The sequence below is a fragment of the Balearica regulorum genome, chromosome Z (assembly GCF_011004875.1).
Source record: "Balearica regulorum gibbericeps isolate bBalReg1 chromosome Z, bBalReg1.pri, whole genome shotgun sequence".
Lineage (NCBI taxonomy): Eukaryota > Metazoa > Chordata > Aves > Gruiformes > Gruidae > Balearica > Balearica regulorum.
In genome coordinates this window covers 72,339,171-72,366,178 of record NC_046220.1, presented here as the reverse complement: position 1 = coordinate 72,366,178, position 27,008 = coordinate 72,339,171, and the positions used below count along the sequence as shown (strand labels likewise).

At 35.5% G+C, this 27,008-nt stretch overlaps 1 protein-coding gene across 2 annotated transcripts in view; it reads right to left on the bottom strand.

Annotated features, from left to right (window-relative positions):
* Nucleotides 1-27,008, bottom strand: part of RICTOR (RPTOR independent companion of MTOR complex 2) — a 103,097-nt gene that overhangs the window by 22,600 nt on the left and 53,489 nt on the right. For both annotated transcript variants that reach the window (XM_075739893.1, XM_075739894.1), the window contains exons 16-31: nt 26,092-26,192; nt 23,954-24,116; nt 23,440-23,541; nt 20,944-20,990; nt 18,483-18,618; nt 17,650-17,849; nt 16,451-16,577; nt 9,434-9,598; nt 8,920-8,996; nt 8,729-8,807; nt 7,754-7,863; nt 6,493-6,580; nt 5,619-5,711; nt 4,614-4,720; nt 3,693-3,922; nt 1,890-2,910 (exon numbers count right to left, since the gene is read on the bottom strand). In XM_075739893.1, coding sequence (XP_075596008.1) covers nt 1,890-2,910; nt 3,693-3,922; nt 4,614-4,720; nt 5,619-5,711; nt 6,493-6,580; nt 7,754-7,863; nt 8,729-8,807; nt 8,920-8,996; nt 9,434-9,598; nt 16,451-16,577; nt 17,650-17,849; nt 18,483-18,618; nt 20,944-20,990; nt 23,440-23,541; nt 23,954-24,116; nt 26,092-26,192 — 2,846 coding nt within the window. The remainder of the gene's footprint in view (nt 1-1,889; nt 2,911-3,692; nt 3,923-4,613; nt 4,721-5,618; nt 5,712-6,492; nt 6,581-7,753; nt 7,864-8,728; nt 8,808-8,919; nt 8,997-9,433; nt 9,599-16,450; nt 16,578-17,649; nt 17,850-18,482; nt 18,619-20,943; nt 20,991-23,439; nt 23,542-23,953; nt 24,117-26,091; nt 26,193-27,008) is intronic.

The following is a 27,008-nucleotide window of genomic DNA, read 5'->3' as shown; positions in this document are numbered from 1 at the left end:
AAGTTTTCATGAAAGCATGTCTCCAGGTGATAGGGTGACAGCCATGATCAGGATTTGAGACACACACATTAAACGTTTTCGGTTAGTCTTTAAAGGCTGAGGTGCAAAACTGACCCACACAAAATAATTTATGCAAAGAAATAAGCTTTTCAACCTTTTAAACAAAAAGAATGACTAAAAACATCACAAAATTCAATTTATACTGTTAGTTGCTATGAGCCCATTAATTTGTCAATGAAGCATGAATCAAAGATTTTTCTGAAGACTGACAGAAATATATCCTCGGCACATTAAAGGACAGAATATTTCTTTCCAATTTATTACTTAAAAGAGCAGTTAAGGACAGTGCTGACACTCTGCTGTAACTAATAAGAAAAACACATATACTAGCGACATAACAGTCTTCCCAATCAATTATATTAGTAGGCAACTCAATCTCACAATGTCTTGTAATATGTACATTGTGATTTTTTTAACCTTCTCAGGTTAAAAAAAGCACTCCAGCCATTTCAGTTCAGTGTTAAACAGGTCATCTCAAATCCTTGAGCCTAACCACTGATATGAGAGATCATGAACAGTTAAGCACCACAAATACTGTTAGTATTACATTCATGCAGAATCTCAGGACTGAAGTTCACTGCAGCAAGGCTGCTTTGCACATCAATGGCATGACTGCATTACTACAGCCACAACAGAACCTGTACTGCCACTGAAATGACACTGATTTGTTCCTGCATTAGCACAGGAAGTCAGTGACTGAGCAAAGAACAGCACTTGTGATTTCCAGGATAGTGCAGCTTAACTACTGAATCATCTTTAATTTATTCAGCACATTCAGTCTAGTTCTAACTTAATTGCACAAAGGGAACAAAACTTGTCTTTATGGCATCTTTGCAGAAGCATGTGAAAAACAACAAATGAATGTTACTCTTAAACAGGACAAAAACGCATAGTAATAAACAGGCACTATATACACTCAGCTGAGTATGTGGAGTGCAGTTCAGGGACTGGGCATTTGCTGTTCTGTGCAGTAAGGAGATGACTAATGTGCTGCTAGTTTCTCCCTTTTCTCTCATCTGAGAAAAGATATTTAGGTAAGAACAGAGGTAGAAAGTGCCTTTCCCCTTTCAACAGCAATGTGAAAATCCAATGCACTAACTAAAAGACGATTTGAAAGGAAAAATTTGGTAGAAGAATTTTTAAGATAAAGTTGTTAAGCACTGACTGTAGCTGCTGGGAACAGTGTCAATGTCATGAGCTAGATATGTTATGTAACTATCCAATTAGTCTTCAGAACATTTAATATTACTCAAAAATAGAGGTGACACTGCCATCTAAAAATAAACGCTATGAGTAAAATCTTTGCTCTGTTATAGTGAAGAAGCCAAACTGACATTCCTATCAGTGGTACCAGTATCTCATCACTGGCCTCAATGACACAGTGAGCACAAATATAGCATATTGGCAGAAGTCCCTGTCCTAAAACCTCACCAAGTGACATCAAGAAAATTCTCTTCTGAAATATGGCTCTGACTACATGGGCAATTTTCTGTGATTGCAACTTTAGTAATGTTAGCGGGGTAATTGCATTTAAATATTTAAAAAGTTAATCAGAAAGCAAATGTGATAAAAGGAAACAATTTCCTTTGTCACTAACAGCATTAAACGGGCTCAGCAAAGCTATGAAAGGCAGGCTTCTCTGACAGCACTTATGAAGTTGAGAACTCCTTTTATATTGATCTCCTAATAGCGATATTCCTTTCAGTGAATTTATAAATCATCCTGCAACAACTGTCACTTTTAGTTAAAGTTATAAAAAAGTATTAGAAAGATACTTATTTAACTGCTCTTACTGCTTTGAAGTAAGAAATGAGCACATAATCTCTTACCGGCTAGGGGTCAGCCGAGAATCCAGGCTGCCAGACTTCATGGTAATAGTGTCAGTAAACAGCACATCCTTTGCTGGAGATGCTAGGGCTTCTGAGTGAGACAGTGAAGGATGCATTCTCTGCTGTTGTAAGCGTTTTAGTGTGGCATAGCCAAAGGCATCTCGAGAACTTGTGTAGCTAAAGTTATAGTCAGCAAGACTTTTTATCGTAGCAAGAGAGGGAGCTTTAAGAGACTGGGCTCTTCGGGGAAGTGTATGAGAAGAACCTGGTGGTACCAGGGATACAGAGTTGGACTTTGAGAGGGGCAGGTGGTTAGACTGTGGTGTTGAACAGTGACTTGGTTTAACTGTTTTTGTGCTTACCACAGTACTCAAACTTCCGCAGTCAGTATCTATATTTGTAGCGTCCACACCTACAGTCTCCCTTGAAGGGCTAGAGCTCATTGAGCTTATGCCACTTGTTGTGGTATCTGTATTAAAACTTAAGCTACGACTCTTGAAATGTGTTTGTGTAGTACCATCTCCTATTAGCCTTTCTCTGCTTGTGTTTTCCCGGTGAATTTCATTTCCAAGACCTTTTGGCAGCTTCAGATCATTTTCTCCAATACTTGGGGTACTATCAGTATCTTCCACGTGCTTAGTTCCAACAAAAGAAGTTTCTAATCGTAAAGTTTGGATTTTAGGAACTCTGATGAATTCTTCACCAGCTGGAAAGTCTATGCTACTGGAAGGTTCTGTTATTGTACGATTTCGCCTCAGGCATGACTTACTGTCAGATGTTGTCAGCTTTCCTCCTTTTGGATCACTGCTACTTCTGTGTTTTTTATTAGGTAGAGTAAGAGAGTTTAGAATGCGATTTTTCACAAGTCTACTAGAAGAAAAAAAAGGAAAGGGACTACGGTCTTTGTCCTTTGAAGGTCCAGGTCTGTCATAAAAGATTTGTTCTGCATCTTCAGTAATATCTAAGAAGAATGTACTAGTGGAAGTACTACCAAAACGGTCATCCTCCATGATGAACATACCTGAAATTATATGAGAAAACGGACATTTCTTCAAAGCATATAGCCATATTCCCAAAAAGCAAGCAATCCTATAGAAGCCAAAATGGGAGACTATGCTATTTACTGCAATTTTAATTCATCATTCTTTCTGCAGAACTTAGTAGCATAAATAACGTATCTTGAGGAGTGCCTGACCTGAAGGTCTCATTGCTTCAGAAGAAAAGCCACACTATCTTATTTCAGTGCAAATATCCAGCTACTAGGATTACAACCGATGTGCTCCTTTAATATCTAAATACCTTATATTTCTGGGTTTAAATCCAAATATACATAGCAAAATTAAAATATGTTAGATACTCAAAATATACAAGAATTGAAATACAGCAATACTCTGTATACATAGAGAATATATATATTTATATTCTAGAATACTCCTTTGAGGATAACCAAGTAAATGTGTCTTTATACCTAAGCTTGGAGATTTCTGCAGAGTATTACAGCAAGCTGCCATGACTTGACATAAAAACTAGTAACTTACCCCAATGTTAAAACTTCTTACTTTTACACCAAATGTAAAAACCTAAGATGCTGTTCTCTTCCCTCTGACTTGTCTACCACTGTCTGAACGCATATAACTGTTCCCGTGCTTGCACTCTTCTTTCTTGCAATAGCTCCTTTACAGCATTTGCCTGAATCTCATTCTGCCAAACGGCTGAAGAACACCAAAATACTGGTTGGGGGGGGGCGGGGGGGTGGGGTGTTGGGTATTGTTTTTGCTTGGTTCTTTTGTTGTTCTTACTTACTTGAAGGAGCAGATTCGCTTTCACTGTTATGCCTAGAACTGGTGGACTCAGAATTCAAGCTAAGAGTGCTGGGTATAGAAGAAAGTTCATTGCAGAGCTGTTCCATGTCATCAGGGACCACTGGCCAAGGCTGTCTACGACTGTGTCTCACTGCATCCCAGTTGTGATGCTTCAAAATATCACATCCTTGTTTAGTTTTGGCTATTAGACCAAGCACGTAGACACAGGTTCTGTATTTATTGTACATACAGAAAAAAAGAGCAACAATAATAGCTTCTAATTTAACTAAACTTATTTATCTTTTGAAAAAAAAAAACCAAACCCACCAAAACCCCACCATTTTCAAAATAATTCAGCAGAAACTTCACAAAACTGCCAAGTAGCTTTTTCTTCATTTGAATTTGTAAATCAAAGGAAGCTTAAGAAAGGCACTAAAATATCTGAGAACAATACACTATTCAAAAATAAAAACAAATTATTACAAGAGCCTCATTATATAAAGTAGAAAAGTACCTTTTTGTAAATAAATTTAAAAAAGGACAAACACTTATGCACTAGCAATATTAGGCAAAAGACCATCTATTTATGCTTTTAAAGATTCAAAAAAGGTATCAAATAAAAATGGGGGAACAATAAATTTGTTTTAACAGAGATATAAGTAGCAAATATTTTAATTGTTTCTTAAAAAAGGAGAAAAGTAATATGTATCTTTTTTCATAGGTTTCATTTGCTTACTGGATGTTCTTTCTGACTTCCTGCACAATTCTGTGATTGTATAGGACTGAGATTGATACTCAATGATCTATAATAACTTATTTCCAAGTAGGTGCAGAACTATATTCATATTAATTAGGTAAGGCTATTTGAAAGCCTATGGCAACTACCATCTGTAAATTTTACGTATAAATCAGATACACATACCCTCTAACAGAGAGAACCTCACAATGTTGGGCAAGTGCCATTATATCAGGAATTACATTCTCCTCTTGAAGCAAGTTAAGACCCCAATTTGATGATCCAATATTGCCCTGGAATAAAAGTTTTTCAAGTAAGTTTTGATTTTGATGTGATCTGCAGCACTATCGGTGTAAAGCTTTTGACATTTTTGGTTTTTGATAGTACAGTTTCAAGCCACATCTTCTCAAAGCAACTAGAGATCTGAGCACCCTTTTTGCCATTTCCTAGTTGTGCAAATCTGAAAAAGGTCTCAGCACACTATGTAGAATAACTAAACCCACTCATGGTTAACTACTATGTGTTCCTCATTTTACCAATTCTACTACAGCCAGCAGTATCACCTTGGTTTACTCTTTTTACATTCCTCTTACACAGGCATTTTATTACATACCTACAATATCTTCCAGTAACAGTCACCTTGGACAAATGTTCCGAAATAAAATTTGAGGAGGACAAGAAAGAAGCAGTTGAGGTGACAAAGCAAATTTAGAAGTGTAGCTTGGATAGGCATAGAGACTAGGTTTCCACCTATCCCAAGTACATGTGGTGTCATAATCATATATATTTACACACATCAACAGTGGCAGCCAATTTTCTTCCAGAAACACCGAATTTTGGATCATCGCAGTAAATACATTAAAATCAGACCACAGCAACTCCAAACTACTGGTTCCATACTAATATTGTTGCTCCATGTGCCAATCTGTTCCTTTTATTTGTTAAAAAAGAAAAAAGACAAAAAGACAAAGTGACTACTAAAAAAATCAGAACAAAAAAGGTGCAGCGAACCATTTTCAACTGAAAGTCCAGTTAGGATACAGAACACCAACTTGGAAAAAAAAAGTCACACACATTTTATGACAAAAACCTTAATTAATAATTTTATGGGATTTTGCTTAATTATGTCAGAATCAAGAATCACAACAGAACTCAAAACAACTGTAAAAAGCCTGTAAATCTGTTACTAACCAAGGCCCAAAGGGCTGCTTTCAGCTGCTTAATTCCTTCCCACTTATCCAGCATTGGGGAACGAACAGTGTAACTTAGATCTGTAACAATACTCTGAAGGAGAAAAACAAAAGAAAAAAACCCACTCAGTTGAAAACGAAAAAAAAAAAAAAAAAGAGATCTCAGTCAAGCAGGTTCTCTTGCATTTTTAATAAAAGGTAAAGCAGTAATTTAAAGTATGCACCCTAAAATAAACAGTGGTAGTCCTGGAATAATATGCATAAACAGCAATGATAATGCAAGTAGGAAATTTTAATGCAACCACTGATTGCACCAAGTTAATTCTGATTAACAGATTAATCAGATTAACATACTGCAATATATAAGCTTTCTCTTGAACTTTTCAACTATCACATTCAATTACATTACATCATCTTGCAAACTCACATTAAAAGTGAATTCATTTAAGTAACTACAAACTGGCTTAGAGTTTTTCTTAGCTTTTCAGGATCATAAAATAAGATTTTATTCCCTCATCTCAATGTTTTTGCATGCATAAAAGGATAGGCACAGTTTTACTTGTCTATATACAATTCACACACAGACTGAAAAATTATTTCTATTGGTGAGTTGCTTTCTATTTTAAGATTTTGTGAGCTGTTTTAAGAAAAATGTTGCAAGATATTTCTCTGATATTTCAGTGTCAGGAAGGAATTTTACATGATACCAGATGACAAAGACTGTCTTCACAACTTTTTGGCCCCATGTAACTTCAGACTTTCATGATTCAATTTATTTGGCAACGACTGTTTAGATGCCATCGCTTTATAAACATTTTAAAAGGGTTACAGTACTTTTAAAGATCTTTCAAGTTATAAATAGTTATAATCCTCACCTGAGACTCCAACAAATGGCAGCCTGTTTTATGGTGCACAAGTTGGCCATAAAGGTGAACTGGCAGATAGACATGTGGTCGCTGCAATCTGGCAGAAAGAGAAATCATGTTTTCCCAGATATTCTGACGTTTTCTTTTAAAATATATTACACTGCAATGTAATACAATGAGTTATTCTGCTTTTCTTCAGAAAAAGATGACTCTTGGAGAGAGAAGAGAGGAGGAGAAGAGAGGAGAAGTCGTTGTCCTTCTTAAACAGTGGGGCCCAGCACTGCACACAGCATTCAAGGTGAGGCCACACCAATGCTGAATACAGTGGGATAATCGCCTACTTTGGCCCGCTGGCCAGTTTCAACTCTAATTGAGCTTTGCCTTTTGTGTCTTCTCCCTGCTTATACGAACCACAGGTCTATAATCTTCCTGTGAAGCCTGACCTTGCTTCCAGAGAACATACGGTTTCTTTTTCCTCTTGAGCTGCATGAGGAGTTACCTGCCCAGCCACACCGGTCTGCTGCCCCTCTTGCTTGACCTACAACACAATGGGATTGCCTGCTCCTGTGCTTTTCAAAGGTGGTTCTTAAACTGACCAGCATTCATGGACTCCTAAGCCCTCAAAAGCAGATTCCCAGGGTACTCTGCTAAACCGCTTCCTGAGTTTGATCTCCTGAAGTTCAAGATAGCAACTCTGCTGTTCTTTTTTTCTCATTACACTGAACATTTTAAACTCAACCAGTTCATGATTGCTGTGGCCAAGACAAGACAACCACCTATCATCACATTTCCTACGAGTCCTTGTGTATTCACAAACAGCAAGTCTAGGAGGGCATCTTTCCTAGTTGGCTCACTGAGTACTTGTGATAAGAAGTTCTCTCCCACAAAAATCAAGAATTTCTAAGACCTGCTTGTCACAGCAGTATGGTATTCCCAGCTGATGTCTGGGAAGCTGCCATCTCCCAAAAGGGCAAGGGCTACCAATCCAGAAATTTCTCCTAATTGCCTATAGAATAACTCATCAGTGCTAACATCCTGGCTGAGTGAGCAGGCATTTCAGATACGCTCCTAAGCTCTCCATGCTCCCAAGCCCTCCATGCTCCCAGCTGCAGTGTAAGTGTTTCTGCTAGCATTGCCACTCTCAGGTGATGCCATGTCAACCCTTGGCTTGGCTACTGTTGGTATCCCTTTCTCCCATCAATTGTAGTTTAAAGCTTTATTGGATCATCCCTACCAGTTTTTGCCCAAAGATGCATTTTCCCAAATTTACCTTTGGTTGCTCCGACGAACATAGTTATCACCATCAACAGGTTTGCGGTATGTTGTAAGTGCTTCATTAAGTTGTTCTTCAATCAATTCAACATACTTTAAGTTATATTCCTAAAAGAAAAGACAAAGGTTAACACAATACATTTAGTGGTTTATGGTTTTATAGTAGAGTACTTTATAAGGAGGGAATAATTGAAGTGCTCTTTAAAGAAGGCTGAATTTCTTTATGGTCTGAAAGTGAGGCTCACCAAAACTACTGCACTTCATACATATAATGAGGGTGCACAGTTGACAATTGATTCCATAATTGTTTTAGTGAATTTGTTATAAAGGAAGGAAAGAAGGAAATACTTCACATTTGACTTTAACCTGAATAATCTCAACAGCCCACCATGCATTTCAGCATTCCTACAGAAGTGACAGCTTCTAAGTTAATAAAAAAATTGCCAACAGGAATGAGACCAAGGACTTATAATCAGCTATGAAAACAAAATAACGTATGAAGAGTTTTATTCTAGTCATGATAATGACAGCAGTTTTCTTAATGGTCTGTTGTTCCTATTTACCTCCTAAGAGCAAAAGCTAATTCTATCTTCATAACCTCTAGATTTAACTTTAATTAGTAACAAACCAGAGGCATCTTGAAGAGTAGTATTCCTTTACACACTTCTCTAGTTAAGACCTTACACAACAACCTATTTTTCACTACACTCCTGAAATATTTCCTGAAATATCAAAATTATATAAAATGCCTACATAAATCAAAAACATGTATGTACAGAGGAGCTATGAACTTGAGGTCCCTGTCAACCTTTTTCAGCAAAATTTTAAGTCACTGAGGTAATAAAATGTATTTGCATTAGCAATACGTATATATGAATATGCAGTATTTTTAAGAATCTTTGAACTTTTAAACCGGCATATTCACACCCTTCCCCCTTCTAACATCAAACACACTTTTTATTCTTAGTATTACCTTTTGCCACTTTTCCATTTGTTTTGTTACATAACCTCTTTCATTGAGATATGAAAACCCCTTTGGGATGGACAGAAATCTGTAAAGTAACATCAGACAGTTAGTACTCCACTTGAATCATATAATTTGAATAAAAACAAAAACTTATTTGTTTCCACAGTGTAACAACAAACAGCATATTCACTATTTACCTTAGTAGTAGAAGCAAACCTTTGTCTCCAAGATGAGAAAGAGCTGGTTTCATTTGGATTAGGGCATGAAGATTGGCCTAAAATAATTAAAAATGTGTAAGGTATATCTACTACAACAATTGCAACAATCTGCCAGCAATGAAGTAGTTTTTCACAAAAGAAGCAAACATCACTAACATCCTAATATTATCCACTTCAGGTACCTTCTGTCATTAAATATATATTACTTCACAAAAAGTATAATGATCAAATTAGCTGAATTAGTCTGAATTAATATTTAAAAGTAGGCACAATCCAGAAGTCTACATTTTCTTGCAATTAATACTGCAGTATTTTCAGCAAGGGGGCGGAGGGTGCGGTTCTATAAACTATTATGAAGTCCATGAATGACAATCAAGAAAAGAAACCATCAGTAGCTTCTTGCATACTTTTACTTTACTACTGGATGAGGGAGTGGGGAACAGCTTACAGAGTAGCGTACCAAAAAGAGGTTGAAGAGGGAAAGGATGCTCACCTTGTCTTCACATGCCTCATCTAGAATATCAAGTGCCTCAGAAGAAATAGTTTTATTTTTATCGTGTAACTGGGTCACCAGTAACTCAATCCCCCAGTTGCTGAAGAACTCTACATTTGCTCTCAGTAATACTCGTAGGTGTTTTGTGGCATATAACCTGCAGCTCTGCAAAAGAAAGAAAAATGCTTTTTTGAATGGAACAAAAATAGCCAATGTAGTTAATGATTTATCACTTTTAAAAATAAATTTCAATTACTGTATTTTACAGCAAGCAGCTGTGATGCACACCTTATTTATTAAAACTACAGTCTATTAAAGAACTCTTTCTATCTTATCAGATGGGAAATTTGAGTCTGAGTCACAAGTAATCTGGTCACTGCAGGTCTCCTTGGAAAGCCCTTACCAAGTAGTTATTCACTGTAACAGCACTACACAAAGTCATGAGGATTAGCAGGAAAAATACCTTGTAAATGGCCCATAGCATTGCATATACTTTCATATATGAATGTTTTGAAAATAAACTTTTAACAGGCAAGCATTAGAACCTCTGGGGAATTTATTTTAGTAATTTTTAAATTATTTCCCAAAAGTCTTCAAAACTTCTTAGAAAACCTTCTAAGTAGAAAAATATTATTTTCTGTAATAAGACAGTTTCCCAACACTTAGTTTATTATTATGAATTTCCCCAAGTGACAGCAGAATGAAGTATCCTGACTGTTCCTGTACTGCAGTTCAAAACTTGCTGAATTAACAGCATAAACTTGTTAACACCATTTTCTATTAGAAAAAATACATACAAAATAGAAGCAAACAGGTTTAATCTACAAGAAATTGCAGTGTTCTAGAGTAAGTACAGAGCAACCCTGACAACATACGTTTACTAGGAAAGTTGTTATCTATACTTAGACAGGCATAGATGGAAAACACGAAATCAAGTGCTTAAATCTTTCTTCAGGTCTTCAGTTCCTACACCTTTAAGGCTATGACGGCTATAACCAAGTAAATTTTCTATAAATTAAAATATAAATGATCTACATTGGGATGCATGTGAATATCTGTACTCCAAGAGACAGGTGAATTGGTCCAGGTTGGACAGCACTACCTAGGGTTAACAATATCTTCTGGATTGTTCCTTTGCCTCCAGAAATACTTGGCAAGCAGGACTAGATGCTATCCTGTGCAACCTGCTCTAGGTGAACCTGCTTTAGCAGGTGGCTGGACTAGATCTCCAGACATCTCTTCCAATCCCTACTATTCTGGGATTCTGTGACTTGAAAGAAAACCAGAGTAGGAAATGTGAACGTACACAGTTCATTTCAAAAACCTTGTCTCATTATTTCAACTTCAAATATCATATGCACAGTTCGACTTAATATACAGAGGCTTATTTTCTGGAGAGAAAGCAGGAATGACATAACACACATACCAAGAAAGACTGTACCAGTGATTCTGACCTCTGATCTAGGCTGCACAACCATTTTGAAATGGTTTGCATCCCATTAGTAGTATGCCTTGTATGTCGAATAGACAACTAGCAGCATATTTATTAAAGATGAAAACATGAGCTATTATGCCGAAATGATCACTTGATCTAGATGTTAAGCCTACAGAATAACACAGTAATATGAAACAAGAATCCAGTGTCATGTAGTTCAAGTGTTAAAATCTGTCTATAAAGAATTGTTGTTACTGATATAATACATTCAGTGTGATACAGAGAACAAAAGATAATAATGTTCACTTCCTGAAATACTTCCTGAATGTGAATTAATCTATCCAGATAGCTTGTACAGAAGTTGAACAATTTTTATTTTCTGTTTGGAGAAGGAAAAGATAACAAAGAACTCCTGACTAATGGGACAATAAAATGGCAAATAAAATTCACTACAGATAAATTTGAAACAATAAGCTAAAGCAAAAAAATAATCCCAGCTTTACACACACCACAGAGGCTGAGTCAGCTCTTTCCACCCAGGGAAAAGATCTTGGGGCTAATATTAGTTAGAAGCGTTAGACAGAAGTTCAATGGCAACCAAAATCACTGAAAGTAAACAGAAGAAAATGTGTCAGCATTGTCACTAGGTAAACCCACTTGGTGTTAACTTGGACACTGTACAGTTCTCGTCTTCCTACCATCATCAGAAAGAAAAAGAACAACAATTAAGAAGGTGTAAATAACAGCAGAACAGGGTTTTATGTAACTGAAGATAATGGAAAAGAGTCTTTACAACAAGGAATGACTCAGACTAAGCTGCTCAAACCTCAGACCTGGGGCTGCAGAACCACTGAATGCATTTACAACAGTTATAAAGCCTTCAAGCAAGGCCACAACATTTGTGCAGCAGAACCACCTGTATGCATTTCCCAGATCAGGGGGGCAAAACCCAGCATTGCTTTTCCAGATGATGCAAAATCCTCGAATATTTTTACTTTTGATGAGAACCGATAGAAAACCAGTGTAGGGGGATATCTGAGAAAACAGACATTCCCCTCTTTCCCTCATCTGTGAAATACATGAAAACCATACATTAAGCCCTGTACTAAATCTGTCAGAAGATTCTTGCTTCTTCACTTTTAAGGGTCTCAAAGCCCTTTAACAGTAAAAGTAAGTCAGAGGTCACCAGGATCAGATGATTCCATACAGCCACCAGGTTGTCTACCACTTAGCCACCTATGAAGATAAAATTTTAGGTCATGAACTGCAGTACTTGGACACAGTGGCTACTCCACTGTTTGTATTATGAACTTGCAGAAAGGCAGCTGAGGCAGTATTAATTTGCTTTAGCATGAATAATCAAAGCACATCTGGAAGTAGGTTAAGATGTGCATCTGCTCCACTGATCTGCAAGCATATATTACTCTGTAAATGTTTTCATTGTGTACAGTCACCCCAAAATGCTACTCTCCCCTTCTAACGCTAAGCTGGCTACAGAAATTTCTCCTTGTTCAGACACACTCATTAGCAAATAGCTAACAAAGCTACTTCGTAACTGAGTAACTTTAAAAGGTATATGAGGCTATACCCTCATCCCAATAAAAAGAACATCTTCAGCTTTTGAAATAAACAGGTAAGATATTTCATTAACAAACGTCTCAAGGAATTAAAATTTCTGAAGAGAAGCAGCCTTACTGTAGATGGTCTCTCTCACAAAATATCTTTTCAGAAATTATGTCTAGTCCCATACATTTTTACTGCTTTTAAAAAGAATTTAGGAGGCAGAAACAGCATACAGAATAAAAATTTAAAAAAATTATGACTTGTCTTCTGGATTATGAATTAACACAAACCCTTCCAGAGGGTTACTACACAGGCTCCACTCATTCTACAAGGTCCTCATCAGAAGTCCTTGAAAAGGGAAGGTGGAAGGACTTGTAAGTACCTTATTTGAATTGAACTCCATATTAATTTTTAATCTCAGGATTCACTTGTCCATAGTGACAGAATGTCAGTTCTGGTAATATTTAAAAATACAGTCTCCTTACGGACAGAGCAGCGAGTGGTATAAACTATGCCAAATTTCAATTTTTTTCCTACCATGCTTGATAAATATGAAGGAATGAATTTTCTTTTCCTGTTGACAATGCTGCTGTTTCAGAATGCCAGAACATAAAACCCAGAAAGTGGCAGATACCTTCCCTTAACATCTGAACAGAGGTACTTCCAAATTATTCCTCAGTCAGTAGAACTGTCCATGCAAATACCTGTCTGTTCAGTATTTCCATACTCTTTCAGTACCTTATCTCTCCGAATTGACAACTATTTCCACCTCACATTAGTATTTTGATTTCTGGAAGAGACCTGTAATTTTGCCAATTACAGTTCAAAATACTGCTTATACCATTAAAGATACAGCTACTACCAGAATAATCAAAAGATTTTATCCTTTGGATTAGCTTTTTATGCTTTGATCTTCTATTGGAAGCATGAACAGCAGAAACACTGAAGACAAGCATTTTGTCCAAGAGGTAATACTGCAATATTGTGTACACCAGGTATTGCCAAAGGGTTCTTCAATAAGTCAACATGTTGCTTTTTTGTCAAATAGTATTCAGTGAAATTTTCTTAGCAAATTCCATCAGTTCAGTTTCCACCATAAGAATGTATAGGGTTGGGCACATGGTAAAACAGGAAAAGAAAACAAATTTTATCCAAGAATTAAATCATCTGTAATTGATACAAATGTAGGCCTATTTCTGCTGGCTGAGACAGTCCATTCTATTCGTCATTTTCCTCTTTTAGATTAAATATACAAAATATTTCCCTATAAATTTCAAGAATTCCAAAGAAGCCAACTAATTCAGGAAACAAAACACCCCAAAGTAGTTTTATCCATCCCTCAGGGTTCAGTGTGTTTCACAAAGGAAGTCAGGCTCTCTAACAGGTTCAAACAGTAAACTTTCCCTCTGCTTTAGCATCCTGGTAGTAAGATTCATTTACATTTGTGATGCACAAGCAAAATTTAATTTTTTGTTTCTTAAATGTGTTGTCTTTTTTTTTTTTAAAAAATGAAAATATTGAAGGGATTCTTATGGTATTGCAGCACACAAACATCAGGGTACAGTCTCACCCAGTACAACGCTGAACTCTAAATAGCAGAGTTTACACTGCAACACATCTCAGCTATGAACTATGAAATGGCTATGGTTAGAGACCTGCTATACATGAATGCACACCTAAATCTCATATTAAGAACTACGGACCCGTATTGCGCACATATGAGAAAGGTTACACTTTTACTTACAGAATAAGACAGTGCTCGGCAGTTGAGAAGATATATCCCAATAATTTCTATTCTTCTACATTTCAGCCAACTGCCAGAAATAGACAGTTACTTAACTCTTCTACTGTTTCCCCAGACAATGTTGCCAGCTCCACACATCAGTGAGAGACTGGGAAATGGAAGCCTTAGAACTCAGAAGCCACAGGCTACTGATGTAGGTTGAGACATCATGGATGTGAGAAGGTATCAGTGTACAAGAAAGATCTCCAACTTTAAAACTAATTATTTAGGTTTGAGCTCCAAAATTTGCATCCTTAAGTTTCTGAGCTTGTAGAATGTCTCTTAGCTTTCCCCAAAGAGTTCTACTTCAACATCTGTCATGGTCTGACACTAAACAGTCAAGGTAATGTCAGTGATCAGATCATGATCTCTAATCCTTTTCACAATCCCAAACAGGCCAGAACTTAAAAGGGGTAAACCGGGGGGCTCTACAAGCTTCCTTAATCGCTAAGATGCTGAAGAGTGATGTCTACCCTGTTCATATCTGACGTAAAAGAAGTGTTCACTACCTATTGTTCATTCAGCTGAATTACAAATAGGTGGAAATTGTATTTTTAACTTTCATCACTAAAAGCAGCAGTAGCTCTCAACTGCTTTCTGGCTTTTTATGTGCTTGGGACAGTATAGTCAGACAGTATCTGCACCCCACTTCAAGCCAGTCTGCTTACAGCTATGATACTTGTGTCAGAGTTGAAGGCATTCTGTTTGTTTCCCCCCCACTCCCATCCCAAGATAAAAAAAGTTGAAAATTAGGTATTTATAGAACATTTGGATGGAGATCAACCCACTCCTACCTTAATCAAGCTTCTGGTGTAAGTATTGGATGTTTGAAAACATGGAAGCATCCTTCTCAAAACAGAATTTACATCTTCATACTTTAGATATCAGAATCAAGAAATCTTTCCCAAAATCTAAACCACAAACACTAGTTCATAATGAAATGCCTCAAGTTATTATTGGAACTGTATAGTTTGTTGAAGAGATTGTAACAGCATGCCTGGACCTTGTTCTAATTGTTAACTAGCTGCATTGGGAACAAACAGAAATGCTGGAGTGCTCTTCCCTCAGTTATGGCCCCTTTTTTATGAGGTAAAAATAGCTTGAAGGTGGTGGAGGCGGCAACAACTACTGTCACGTAATCTCAATAGAAACAGCTAAATGAAGTTGCACAGTCTAAATTGCTTTTAACTGACAGTCATCTAACAGGAGCTTGGAAGTCCAATAAAGACATGGGCATGTGTCCTCACAACATATTAACATCTGTTTTCTTGCTCAAACTAGGAAAAAAGAACTTTGGAGAAAGGAAATCAAAGTTACCACTTCACTGAAAGGTCATTTAAAAATTATTCTGTAGGGAGCTTCACCCTCTTCTTTCAATGAGTCATTCCTTCAACCCCAACTATCTTTACTATTTTCAGGCTCCACTCTTTACCTATAAGAATCATCCTATCTGTGATAGTCTCAGAGAAATATCCTCTATTTCTTTCTTTCTTTCTTTCCCTCTCCTCTTCCAAGATATGATGAGACACTGAAAACTAGCATCTACCTCTACAAGAGGGAATACCTCTTGTATCCACTCTAGAATACATTCTATCTTGTCCAGTGACAGAGGAATAGCTCTCCCTGAAGTAATAAAAATTCTTTCCTAGTTAGATTTCAACTTACTAATTGTCATTTCCCAGACATCAATGCTTGCTTGTCTTCTATGTTACACCTGATTGATTTCTCTTTTCTTAAAAGTTCAAGAGCTTTCTCTCCCAAGTCTACATAAGTTTTATTTCCACTCACCTTCTTTGATTCAGAAGTACAAATCCCAGTGCCTATTTCTCAACCACCCTCTCATTCCATGAGCTATAGCTTCTACCCAGTTCTACCACAGTAACCTCAATCATTATCAAAACAGTATCTACCACTGGAAGGTTAACATGTTTATTACTGCTAGAAACATACGTTTCTCTTTGTGAAAACAAGACCTTCACGACTGATTTAGGATGTCTGCTGACCTTGACAATAATGTTACACATGGTTTATGCAAAACTTTAACCCCCTTCATACATGAGAGAAATCTCAATTTGAATGACTATTTCTTGAGCACAAGTACGATATACAGCGTGAAGGTCACAGCAAATTCAAGAACTACATGAATAGAAGTTTCACTTCTCTGTCATATACCTTGAATGACAAAATAAATGTCTAGTGGCAAATAACAATGTAATGTAAGTTGAATGAAACTTACATCAGTTGCTGCGGTCAGGATTTTAGAAAGGATGACTCTTGCTAACCCATCTCTGCTGTAATCCAAACTAGAAACAGTCAATTTTAACAAGTGATCCTGGTTCTTCAAAGAACAAAGATTAAGAAGACTGGAGGCAAGGGGGAGGGAGGAAGGGAAGGAAAAGAAAATAAAAATTAGTATTTGAACCCACTTAAACCCACTTATTTATTCAGTCAATAATTTAAACTAACCTTTGAATTACACTTTCATTTCTATAAATGCAGAATACAAACTAAGTTCTCCTATGAAATGGAGTAACTTTAAACTGTTAGAGCTGTTCGACTCAAATGCGGACCAAACCAACCACTAAATTGCAAGGAGAAAAAGCCCAAACTAACATTTTTATAACTGCTGTGTACTAATTTTGTCAGCATACTTTAATTAGTGATTATGAGTACAAAAATTAATGTTCATGATGCTCTGTGAACAATTCCTCATTGCAAAACATTCTGTGTATAAAGTTTGCCATAAGGTTGGTCCTATTAACTGTCTAGATTTCACTGTAAAATAAATTTTCTGAAGCCAGTAAAAACTTGCATTCTAATAATCAATGAAAACAACTTAATTAAAAAAAAGTACATCAGAATACCTGTATTTTTGTTTAAATTTTACCCTATTTAAAATAAACTGGTATTAGCCACTAGCCAATTTATTCCTAAAGGAATGCAAGTTAGTTTGTACCTGAAGAAAGTTTGAATTTCACAGCTTCACTCAAATACATCGGACTGAAGTTTAGGTACAACATGGATCAACACATTTTGCAAACAGTATGGTATCTGCAGTTTTTAGTGGTTTGTGTGGTTTTTTTGGTTTGATTTGGGTTTTGCTGGGGTGTTGTTTTTTTCTTTTCTTTTTTTCTTTTCCTGTCTTTTCAGTACAGTATCATCCTTCCTGATATTAATTTCTTTCAGATAGATGTGGACAGGAAAGAGTAAGCTATTTTGTGACACAATCACCCTACCTGTTCAGTAATGACAGACTAAAAGACCCCTTCTTAAAAAGAAGGCCAAAAACCCTCACAACTGGGGATCTTTACTTGTAAGTAAATCAAAAGAACTGTAAAGTTTTCAGCTTAACAGATGGTGGTCCTCATGCACAGTTTACAATTCTCATCACTATTATACCCATAAGCACAATTCAAGCAGAATAAAAACACTCACCACTGAAAAACATTACATTTTTCCAGCATTTTCACTCCATGGGGGTGACAAGAGAGAGTACCAAAAAAAAGAAAGTAGTGCTGGCTAAGGGTATTTAGTAACCCATTATTTTGAAGACTACGTTCAGGTTTCATTCCTGATGAAGAGTTGAGCCAATGGACAATATCTTTAACCAATTCCTCCAGGTAAGCTTGTCCATCCTAGTAACACAAAGAGTAATAGCACTTACTAGTAACACGAACTGTCTCTCTCCTTTACTGAAATCCATCGTTTCTTAAAAGGTACACACACACTACAGATACAAAATATAAATGCTGGCTGGCAAACACATTTCAGGCTAAAGAAAAAGGTTCAAAGCAAATAGAGAGAGCTTAGCTTGGAGACATCTTAGGACCAATTCTATTCTTTCCAGGAAAAGGATTGTTCCATGACAATTTCTCTGGCCTGAGGCATAAAAGTCTTTAGCAAACAAGAAAAAAGAAGGACATACATAGCAAAAACTAAAAAAACAACCAACCAACCAACCAAAAAAACCAACCAACAAAACCCAAACCCCAAAACCAACCAAACAAAAAACCGCCCAAACTACTCTAAACCCTAAGTTGCATTTAGTAAAGCTGTATTTAATAAAACTTCTACTTAAACACAGTCATCTTCCTCAGTGTCTCATCTGGACAATTTAAGATATTAAATTATATTTCTTAATTACACTGATCATTTTAGACTTAACACCCAAAAAGTTTACAGAAGTCTTTACTAAATTTTAGGTTTTTTTCCTTTAAGTGGCATACAGCAGCACCACTCCTCTAGTCTTGCAGCTGAAAATTTCTTACCTCTTCTGATTCAAGAAGAAATTCAGTAAACTGACAACCCACCACAGTGAGCTGCTTAGCCTTGGCATAGTCCAGATCCAGGTTGGCAAACAGTTTACTGCTGGGCTTGTAAAAATACAGTAATCTCCTTACAAACCTATGGAAAGTAAAAAAGAATTTGCTGTTCTTCAGTATGACAAGGACAGTCTCACAGTACAAAATGGTGCTGGTAGAAAAAGTATGTTATCACTATATTAGCCGATTGGCAATAAATTTTCATAAGTTATCAAGAGTAGCAAGTAGCAGTAATGAGTCTATCCAGACACAATTTCAGAGATGCAGTTGTACTGTGTGTTATAAAGGGGTTTCTATGCCATGACTTAAAAGAAACAAAGGAACTCAAAAATCTCTGTGCTCTTAGAAGCCATAGCTTCCTTCTGATCCTCATGCTTGTAATTTATTCTGCTGTAATTTATCCAGTGCTGAATTTCAAGGACTGTACTATCTAGACTTAAAGAGCTAAAAAAGAATCCGTGACATGAGTTTTCTTCAGTTGTAAGAGTTAACACTTCTGTGAAATACACATTTTTGTGTTCTGCCAGGAAAAGGCCATACTTATTCAGTAACAGTATCTTCATTCACCTCAGTTAAGCATTTCTGAAGCCTAACACAGTGATCGCAAACACAGTTTCATTCAGATTTTTTGAAATTACAGTAAACAATATAGCTTGAGTTCTGTATTGCAGGAATAAATCTTCAAAGAGCTTCCCTTCGCTAATTCTTCGTCAAAAAATAAACACACATTTGTGCTTTAAAGTAACACAGAATGTTCTGTCTGAAAGTAGATATGCCAAGCATTAAGAAAACTTAACTAAAGCACTGCATCTTTAGGTAATAAAAAGTAAGCCACTATCCCCAACTCCAAACACAGGACCAATTATAAAGGAAATGAGGGCTTCTTTAAATTTAGCAATAAATAACACATACACTTATGTGTGTGTGTGTGTATAATGCATAGTTAAGTATGTGTGTATAGGTATGTACGTACACATACATATGTATATACACATTGCATTAATAGTATCTTTATAAAATGAAGGAATCTATATCAAAGATATCTGCAATTTCACTTTAATGGCCGTAAGATCATCACAAGAACACTTAACAGTAAAAAAAGAATTTTAAAAAAATCAACTTACAGAAGGACAAAGAAATGTACTTTACACTTCAAAAACAAAGTGGCTGAAAAATTTTTATGATCGGCAGTGAAACTAGAAAGATTCAGGCATAATTAGTTTTAATTAAACAAGCACAATAGCATGTTAAAACCATCAAAGCATCTAACCCCCAAACCTGCAGAAAGGATCAACGAACCATTTCAGTTTTACACTCACTCAGTCCTGTATTTTGTCAATTTATTTGGAATTAAATTATTTAGGCATTGAACAATGCTGAGAGCAGCACATAACCAGGGAACAGGAACATTGTCCCAGGCAGGTAGGTAGAGGGGTGGGTGTGGGTGTCACAGCCAAGACTGCAGACATTGCTTTAGAGAAGCAACGTTATAAACCACCTGATTTGGAAAATAATCCTTTATCACAAAGTACAGATTGGCAATTAATGTATGGGGAAGAAAAAAACCACAAATGCAAAGTTAAATTATGGCTATGATTACAATGGGACTACCACTTTAATGCTGGGAACCCTGTATAAAAGTAGCCTGATTACTTTTTAGTAAAAATTTAAAATGGAGCAGCGTGAGCCTTTCAGCATATGTTTTAACTTTAGGTTTTTCCTCAAATTCATGTACAAGTAGCTTTCCATGCCTACAAATACAGAACTACTCTTCAAAATAATTTAATCAAATCAACTTCTGATATGCATGTTAAAAGTGACATCCAAAAACTAATTAGTAACACTTTTAAGTAAAAAAAAGTCTTAATGCCAACAGACATGAAAGGAGCCAAAGCTATACTTCCTTTTGTTGCTGTGGGGTTGTTGGTTTGGTTTTTTGGTGTTTTTTTTTTTGTTTTGTTTGCCAAATCACACACGCTTCCCCTGCCATTAGTATCAACTAGAAATAACATCGTCTTGGTTTTTGATGAAAGCTATAACTATGTGACTGTACAACTGTAGATTTATTCTGTCAAAATTTGTCAAATGCTGACATCAAACATTAATGTATGAAATACCAAAGAGGTAATACTTTAAGGTTTGAAATGAAATAGGGTGTTTGCAAAATTGGTATGATTGTTGTTAAGTGAATAAATATATAAAGTATCTATGCACAGAAAAGAAACCACTAAAGCTTAAAGACCTGTTCATTTAAAGCAAATACTGCAACCTAATTATCTAAGTTTTCATTTTTACTGCTTACCTATTTAAGTTTTAGAAATGTGACATTTCCAACTTTACTGCAATATTAAAACCCATTTTCTCCAAATTTCTTTCTTCAAAGGAAATCTACATAATTTTTACATACCTGTGCAACTGTTCATCTTTATAGTTCCTTAGATTTACATTCGGCCACTAGAAAAACAGTAAATATAGCATTAAATGAAAAGTTGTACCTCAGTCCTTGATTAGTCACTAAAATTTACTCATCTCTATTATAGTTATATTTACCTAATAATTAGGAAGGTAAATTTTCTTGCATCTAATGTTACCTATTAAAAAATCCTTATTTTATTGAAAAGCCCGTACTTCTTGCTCCAAGAACGGTTCAATTTTTTTCTAGAGAACACAGAATGTAAGTCACATACTATGTGTACAAGACCACAATTCTAATGAAAACAGCAAACTATGAAAAGCTAATGAAAAATAAGCTATTTTGCTCAGTTTCTTCTCTGTAAAAAAACCAAATTTGATATGCATAATAGGGAAATAATTTTTTGTTGTTGGTTTCACTATTAATCAGATTTGCTGTAAAATTAAACATTATTCTGTTACAGCTCACTTAAATATTGCTTATTAAAATGGTATTTAAACTCTTCTGTTGATACTTCAATTAGATATTTTAAGAAGGATCACATGAAGTCATAATACTCTCTCCTGGGCCTATCCTTTCTCCCTATTATGTTTTCCTCTGGTTTTACAGCCATCTATTGTCTCTATGGTTTCAGATTTACTTTTGTTGCTACTAGTAAGTCACTTCTAGGAAGGAATGGAAAAAAGTGCATCAAACATTCTTCTTTCCAATGTAAGCAGTACAGTTCTACGTTTCCAATTAGTGTACCAGTATTAAGACATACAGTGCATTAATTAACAATTAGTAAAACTGACTACATTAGTAAGTGCCAGATAAAGTATGTGCTTGACAGCAGAGCTTCAAAGATGCAATTCCTCCATCCTGACCACTGCCACTTTTGCTGCTCTTTTAGCAGCTTAGACAGCTGAGCAAGTAAAAAAGGCAAGTAAGGGACAGTGAGGTTGTTAGAAAGCTGATGCTCTACAGCCTTAAGGGTGCAACAGACAAGAGGGAGGTGAGTAGCCACATAAGATAGTGAAGTCCAAACTGGGGAATCTGGATCCTCCTCAAAGACTAAAGATGGACCACTCTGATAACATTATCTTACTTTATGCTGGTGTTGTGCAGTTTAACAGGAACAGAAGTGGTTAGAATTAAACCAGAAAAACAGACAAACTTCTCATTCTGAAAGACAGAAGTCCCTGATTTTGAGACATTAGCAACTGTTTCACAGGACACTAGAAAATATACTGCTGTGGAGGTCTGAGATAGCAGGGAAACTGACAGTTTGACCTAAATTTCAGGTAAAAAACCTCAACACCTTAGTGATCAACCACATATTAATGGTCTGTGTAGTATTTTGACAATTGACATTTTAAGTGAGACTCTGAAGAACAGTTTCTTGGTAATATATTTAATATTAAATCAAAGATATCTAGTAATTCAGTAAGTCTAGTAATTGCAGTAAAAAGCCTGTAAACAGTGAAATTTGGTGGAGCAAGGCTACAGTGATACACATATTCAGGTTTTTATACCAGACAGATTCTTGCTCTCGCAAGTTTATCTGTCCCTGAAAAAACCAGAGAAACATTTCAAATTTGGGTTGTTTTTTTGTTGGTTTATTTTGTTGTTTGGGGTTTGTTTGGTTTTTTTTTCCCCCCCAATATAATCTTGACTTTGATTGTCACCATTAATCCTTTTTTGTGCTTTCACCATCTTTATAACAACACAGTAAAGAAGACAGAAAATGTTACTTGGGGGTGACAACCGAAGGATGGCTTTGATGCATAGAGTAACACAAACTATTTTGGCTCAAAGACTATACCGAGTACTCACTCAGAAAGTTTTCTTATTCGAAGAAAGTAAGTTTTCTGCTTATAAGAGACTGCCTCTCTTTTTTAAGATACATGTTTCTAAGATAATGCCCTCTCTGTCAGGGATATTTGCTTTATTTTATAAAAACAAACACATTTTGTAATGAACTTGATGGTATGGGAGTAGTTGTATCAGTTAAAAACATACAGTGAAGCTGCATACCACTGAAGCTTGTGTGGCTTGGTCTATAACCTACCTTCAGCCTTAAACTACAGCTCTCATTACATAAAGAAATCTGCTATGAAACTGAACAAGGTGGTATCCCTTGGATTTGAAGTCTTGGATTTGTGAAGTTTGGACTGAAGTCTAAAGTATTATCAGCTTTAAAGTAATTACAGCTAATTCTGTAAAGTTTATTTCTGTACAGATAAAGTTATATAAAATGTAATACTGCTTATTACAGAATTTGTGAATTTAACAGTAGTATATTTTTGCATATAGCTTAAGGGTTGTATACAAAGAGACTGTATCAGCACTGATTAAACCCATGAGATTCTAATATTCTGAAATAAAACAGATTATGTGATTTACTATAGAATTGCTATTAGAAAGCCAAAGCTCACATGTGAAACATACTTTTTTTTTTTCCTAAAAAATTTCATAAAAGTAATAATATCATGCCCTTTTTAAGCTCACCTTCAGTATGGTCCCTATTAGATTCCAATTCCAGTCAAGATTCTCTTTATGATTGAGAACTTGGCTGTCTCGAAGATTCATTACAAGTGCTTCTTCTGTATCCTGGAATACAGACAAGAAAAACTACAGTAAGTTCCCTTGCATCATTTTTTTCAGTCTTGTCACATGATATACTTACTGTTCAAATAACAGTCATTAAAAGGGCTACGCTCCACAGTTATTCGCATTTAAAAGTAATTGCATGGTTATAGTACTGCTTTAAGAATCTAATAGTAAGAGACCACAACTGGCCCTAAAAAGCATGAAAAATCATTGGAATTTCACACCTCAATTTCTAGAAGTACAATACAGTATCCACAAGTTAACTACAAGACAAATTCAGTGAAAAAAAATACTACAAAGAAAGCACATAAATGGCTCTGAACTGGATGAGAGAGTGAAGCTTGGGGGGCAGGATCTAAGTCTCCAAAATACAAAGTCAAATTCAGTCTTGAAAAATGAATAATGGTAATACCTTTAAAATAAAGATGTCTTTCTGCACACGGTACTGATCCCTTTTTTGGTGTGTTGAGATCGCTTTCTGAATAATATGATCTAAATGGAGGCTGTAAGGTTTAGGTCCTCTTTTTTTCATCTCGTGAAAACGTTTTAAGCAGTTGAGTGCAGCACTTGCTCGTCTAATAGAAAAAAAAATACTATAATCATAATTTGGCAACTGTTACCCAACTAAAGAGCACCAGTGCTATAATTTGAATAATTAAAAATAGCTCAAGAAAGAACCAACTAATAATTCCAAAAGGAAATAAAAAGAACAGAATTTTCTTGATACAAGTTTTCATACATCCATAGGTCTTAGTCTTGTACTAAAATTATACAGAAAATTATCTCTCCAAATTTCTAGTACTGAAGAAGGAGCCTTACTGATACCTCTCCTTCTACTCTGCAATTAGTGGTGTCTATCACAGTTCATGAGAGATACTATAAAGTTGATAAAATATTGTGACACATCACAGTAGATCAATGCTCTGCACTAAAGTTGAGAGTTGAGGGGGCTTTGACTAACAAAGTATTTCTTGTAAATTCTCTTTTTTTTTTTTTCTCCCCAGAAGGGGGCAGGAGTATCAGTAGTATGTTTCCTGCTCTTTGTATCTAAACAGCACAGCAACAGTACACAAGAAGTTTTCCAGGAAAAGATAGGAAGTAATAGAAATGACAGTTGACAAGGGCAGAAACAGTTAATTACAAAATAGTGTTAGTACAAAAAAAATCAACCAGCTGAGCAAATAAAATAAGGAAGTCTAAAAATGAGGAGGTAAGTCTACCTTTCTTCCCCATAAACAAAAAATCTCATAGGGTGGGAAAATTTTTTTTTTTTAATATTATCTTCAGACAAATACCTTCAAATTTGGTCACTTATCTAAATTACATAAATTTAATCTGTTACAGTTTTTCAGAGTATGAAATAACACAGAACATTCACCAAAACTGAGATCCCCCCTCCCCAAAACGAAAAAAAACCCCACTTCTACAAAATTACTTTCTTCCAACAAATGCAAAAAAGCAAGAAAACTGCAGGTAATCCACAAATATATCCCTTCTGCTCTTCATCCTTCCTCTCATCCCACAGCTTTGACCAAGTGAAATATCGTGTCAGAGTTTCAGATATGCCTGTTTTGAAAGAGAACTGTCTTTTCACATATCAAAATCTTCTATTGACATATTAGAAACCGTCAAAACTAAAAAGCAGAAGAGCAGCATGTTTCTTGGAAGCACTCTACAAGCAGCATTTATCACGTCACAGTAACAGTTCAGAAAGATTCTGTAAATTTATCACTGACAACACAATGAAAGCCAAAATAGAGAGTTATGATATATTTATCAGAATACCGATCTGACAAGGCAGATCAGAAATGGGAAGAGTAATTAAAAACATTTCCCTTACTATTAGAAAAAACTCCAACATACTCAATTTAAATGGTCTACAAAGAAATGCAAATAAGAAGACTGAGTTACAGAGACACATTTTAAAGACACATGAATCTACCAAATTATCTGACTTCTTTCATGAGGAGGTTTAAATTGTGTGAAGTACCCAGGACACGGTATTTTATGACAAAGCACTTCAAAGGTTTAATTGCAAGATTAGTGGATTTACAGAGAAATTTTAAAAAATAAGTAAAACAAAATTAAAAAAATAGGTTTTTAAAATCTCAAAATTAAAGTATTTCTAGTTCAAAGAGGAATAAAAAGCTTCTATAAACTTTTTTTTCTTGGAGTCAGATGCCTAAACACATCTCATTTGATCAGGACCATGACTGCCAAACAGTCAGACAGTGCCTTAAGAGTTCACTTAAGAAAAATTCTGTGTAAAAACCTTGCAGTCTATGCAAAAGTGTTCTGAAATCTATTATCAAAACTTTCTTTCCAAATTTCTGAATTGTTACTGTAAACACTTTTGGAATGATGCACTGGAAACTATTTCCCTAGTAAGTGTGACAGAGCATTTCTATATGCATGCATTTGTTTGCTTTTAAATAAAGACACTAGTGGTTTCAGCCACCAGGAAACTTGGAAATGTAGGTTTTCACCCAACTGTAGCAGGAAAAGGAGATATAAATATTTTTGCTTTTAAATGTAACTTAGAATTCTTACAGTCTTTTCTCTTTCATGATGTCAAAAGATGCTGCCATATTCATTAGCGTTGGTAAGCAGTGCAAGTGATGGCTGTGAGAATGAGGAAGAATGGTGTTTGCCTAAAAGCAAAAGACCAGTTAGAATAATTCATTACAATATTTTCAGCCATCTTGTTAGGATCAACATTTGAAGAATCTAACACTTTTCACAGAACTTTCACAAATGCATGACAACAAAACTACCTTTTGCATAATGTCAGAGCAATAATTAAACACACCATTTTGAATATTTGATGTAATTAATCAATCTGAAATATAATTGAAAGTAACTCAAGACAATTTTAGATTTCAGAGTCTACTAATCTGTATTGCTTTCGTTGGTGGTTTTTAAGTGGTAACATGGAAAAATTTGCAAAGCATCAGATATCCTTATGTCATATGTATAAAAGTACTAAAAAATCTAAAATCAGAAATAAATTTAAGTTGTTGATTTCTATTAAAATCTTTCTGCACACACACACAAAATTATTAATAACATAATTTCCGAAGTTACTAAACATTTAATTGCTTTTATTTTGGGAAACACAGGTAGTTCTGCAAATATTTTTGGAAACTAAAGAATAAGGAAGATAGATAAATTACTTCATCTCTTAAAACTAAATAACAGTACAAATATTTGTTCAGTATTTTGATAAACAGTCATCTCTGACTAATGAATCATCTCTTCAGAAAACCAAAAAATACTTATGCTTTGCAGAATACTCAAATATCAGTAAGTGTCACTCTCATTCAAAAGTATTCTGGGAACCAGAAAAATAACATGTATCATTACAGATTCCTCTTTTTCAACTACATGGCTGACTGAATACTCAAGAAATTCCCCCATTTAAAGAAAAATCACTGAAGAGACTAAAGAACAGCTTTGTTGTGGTTGTG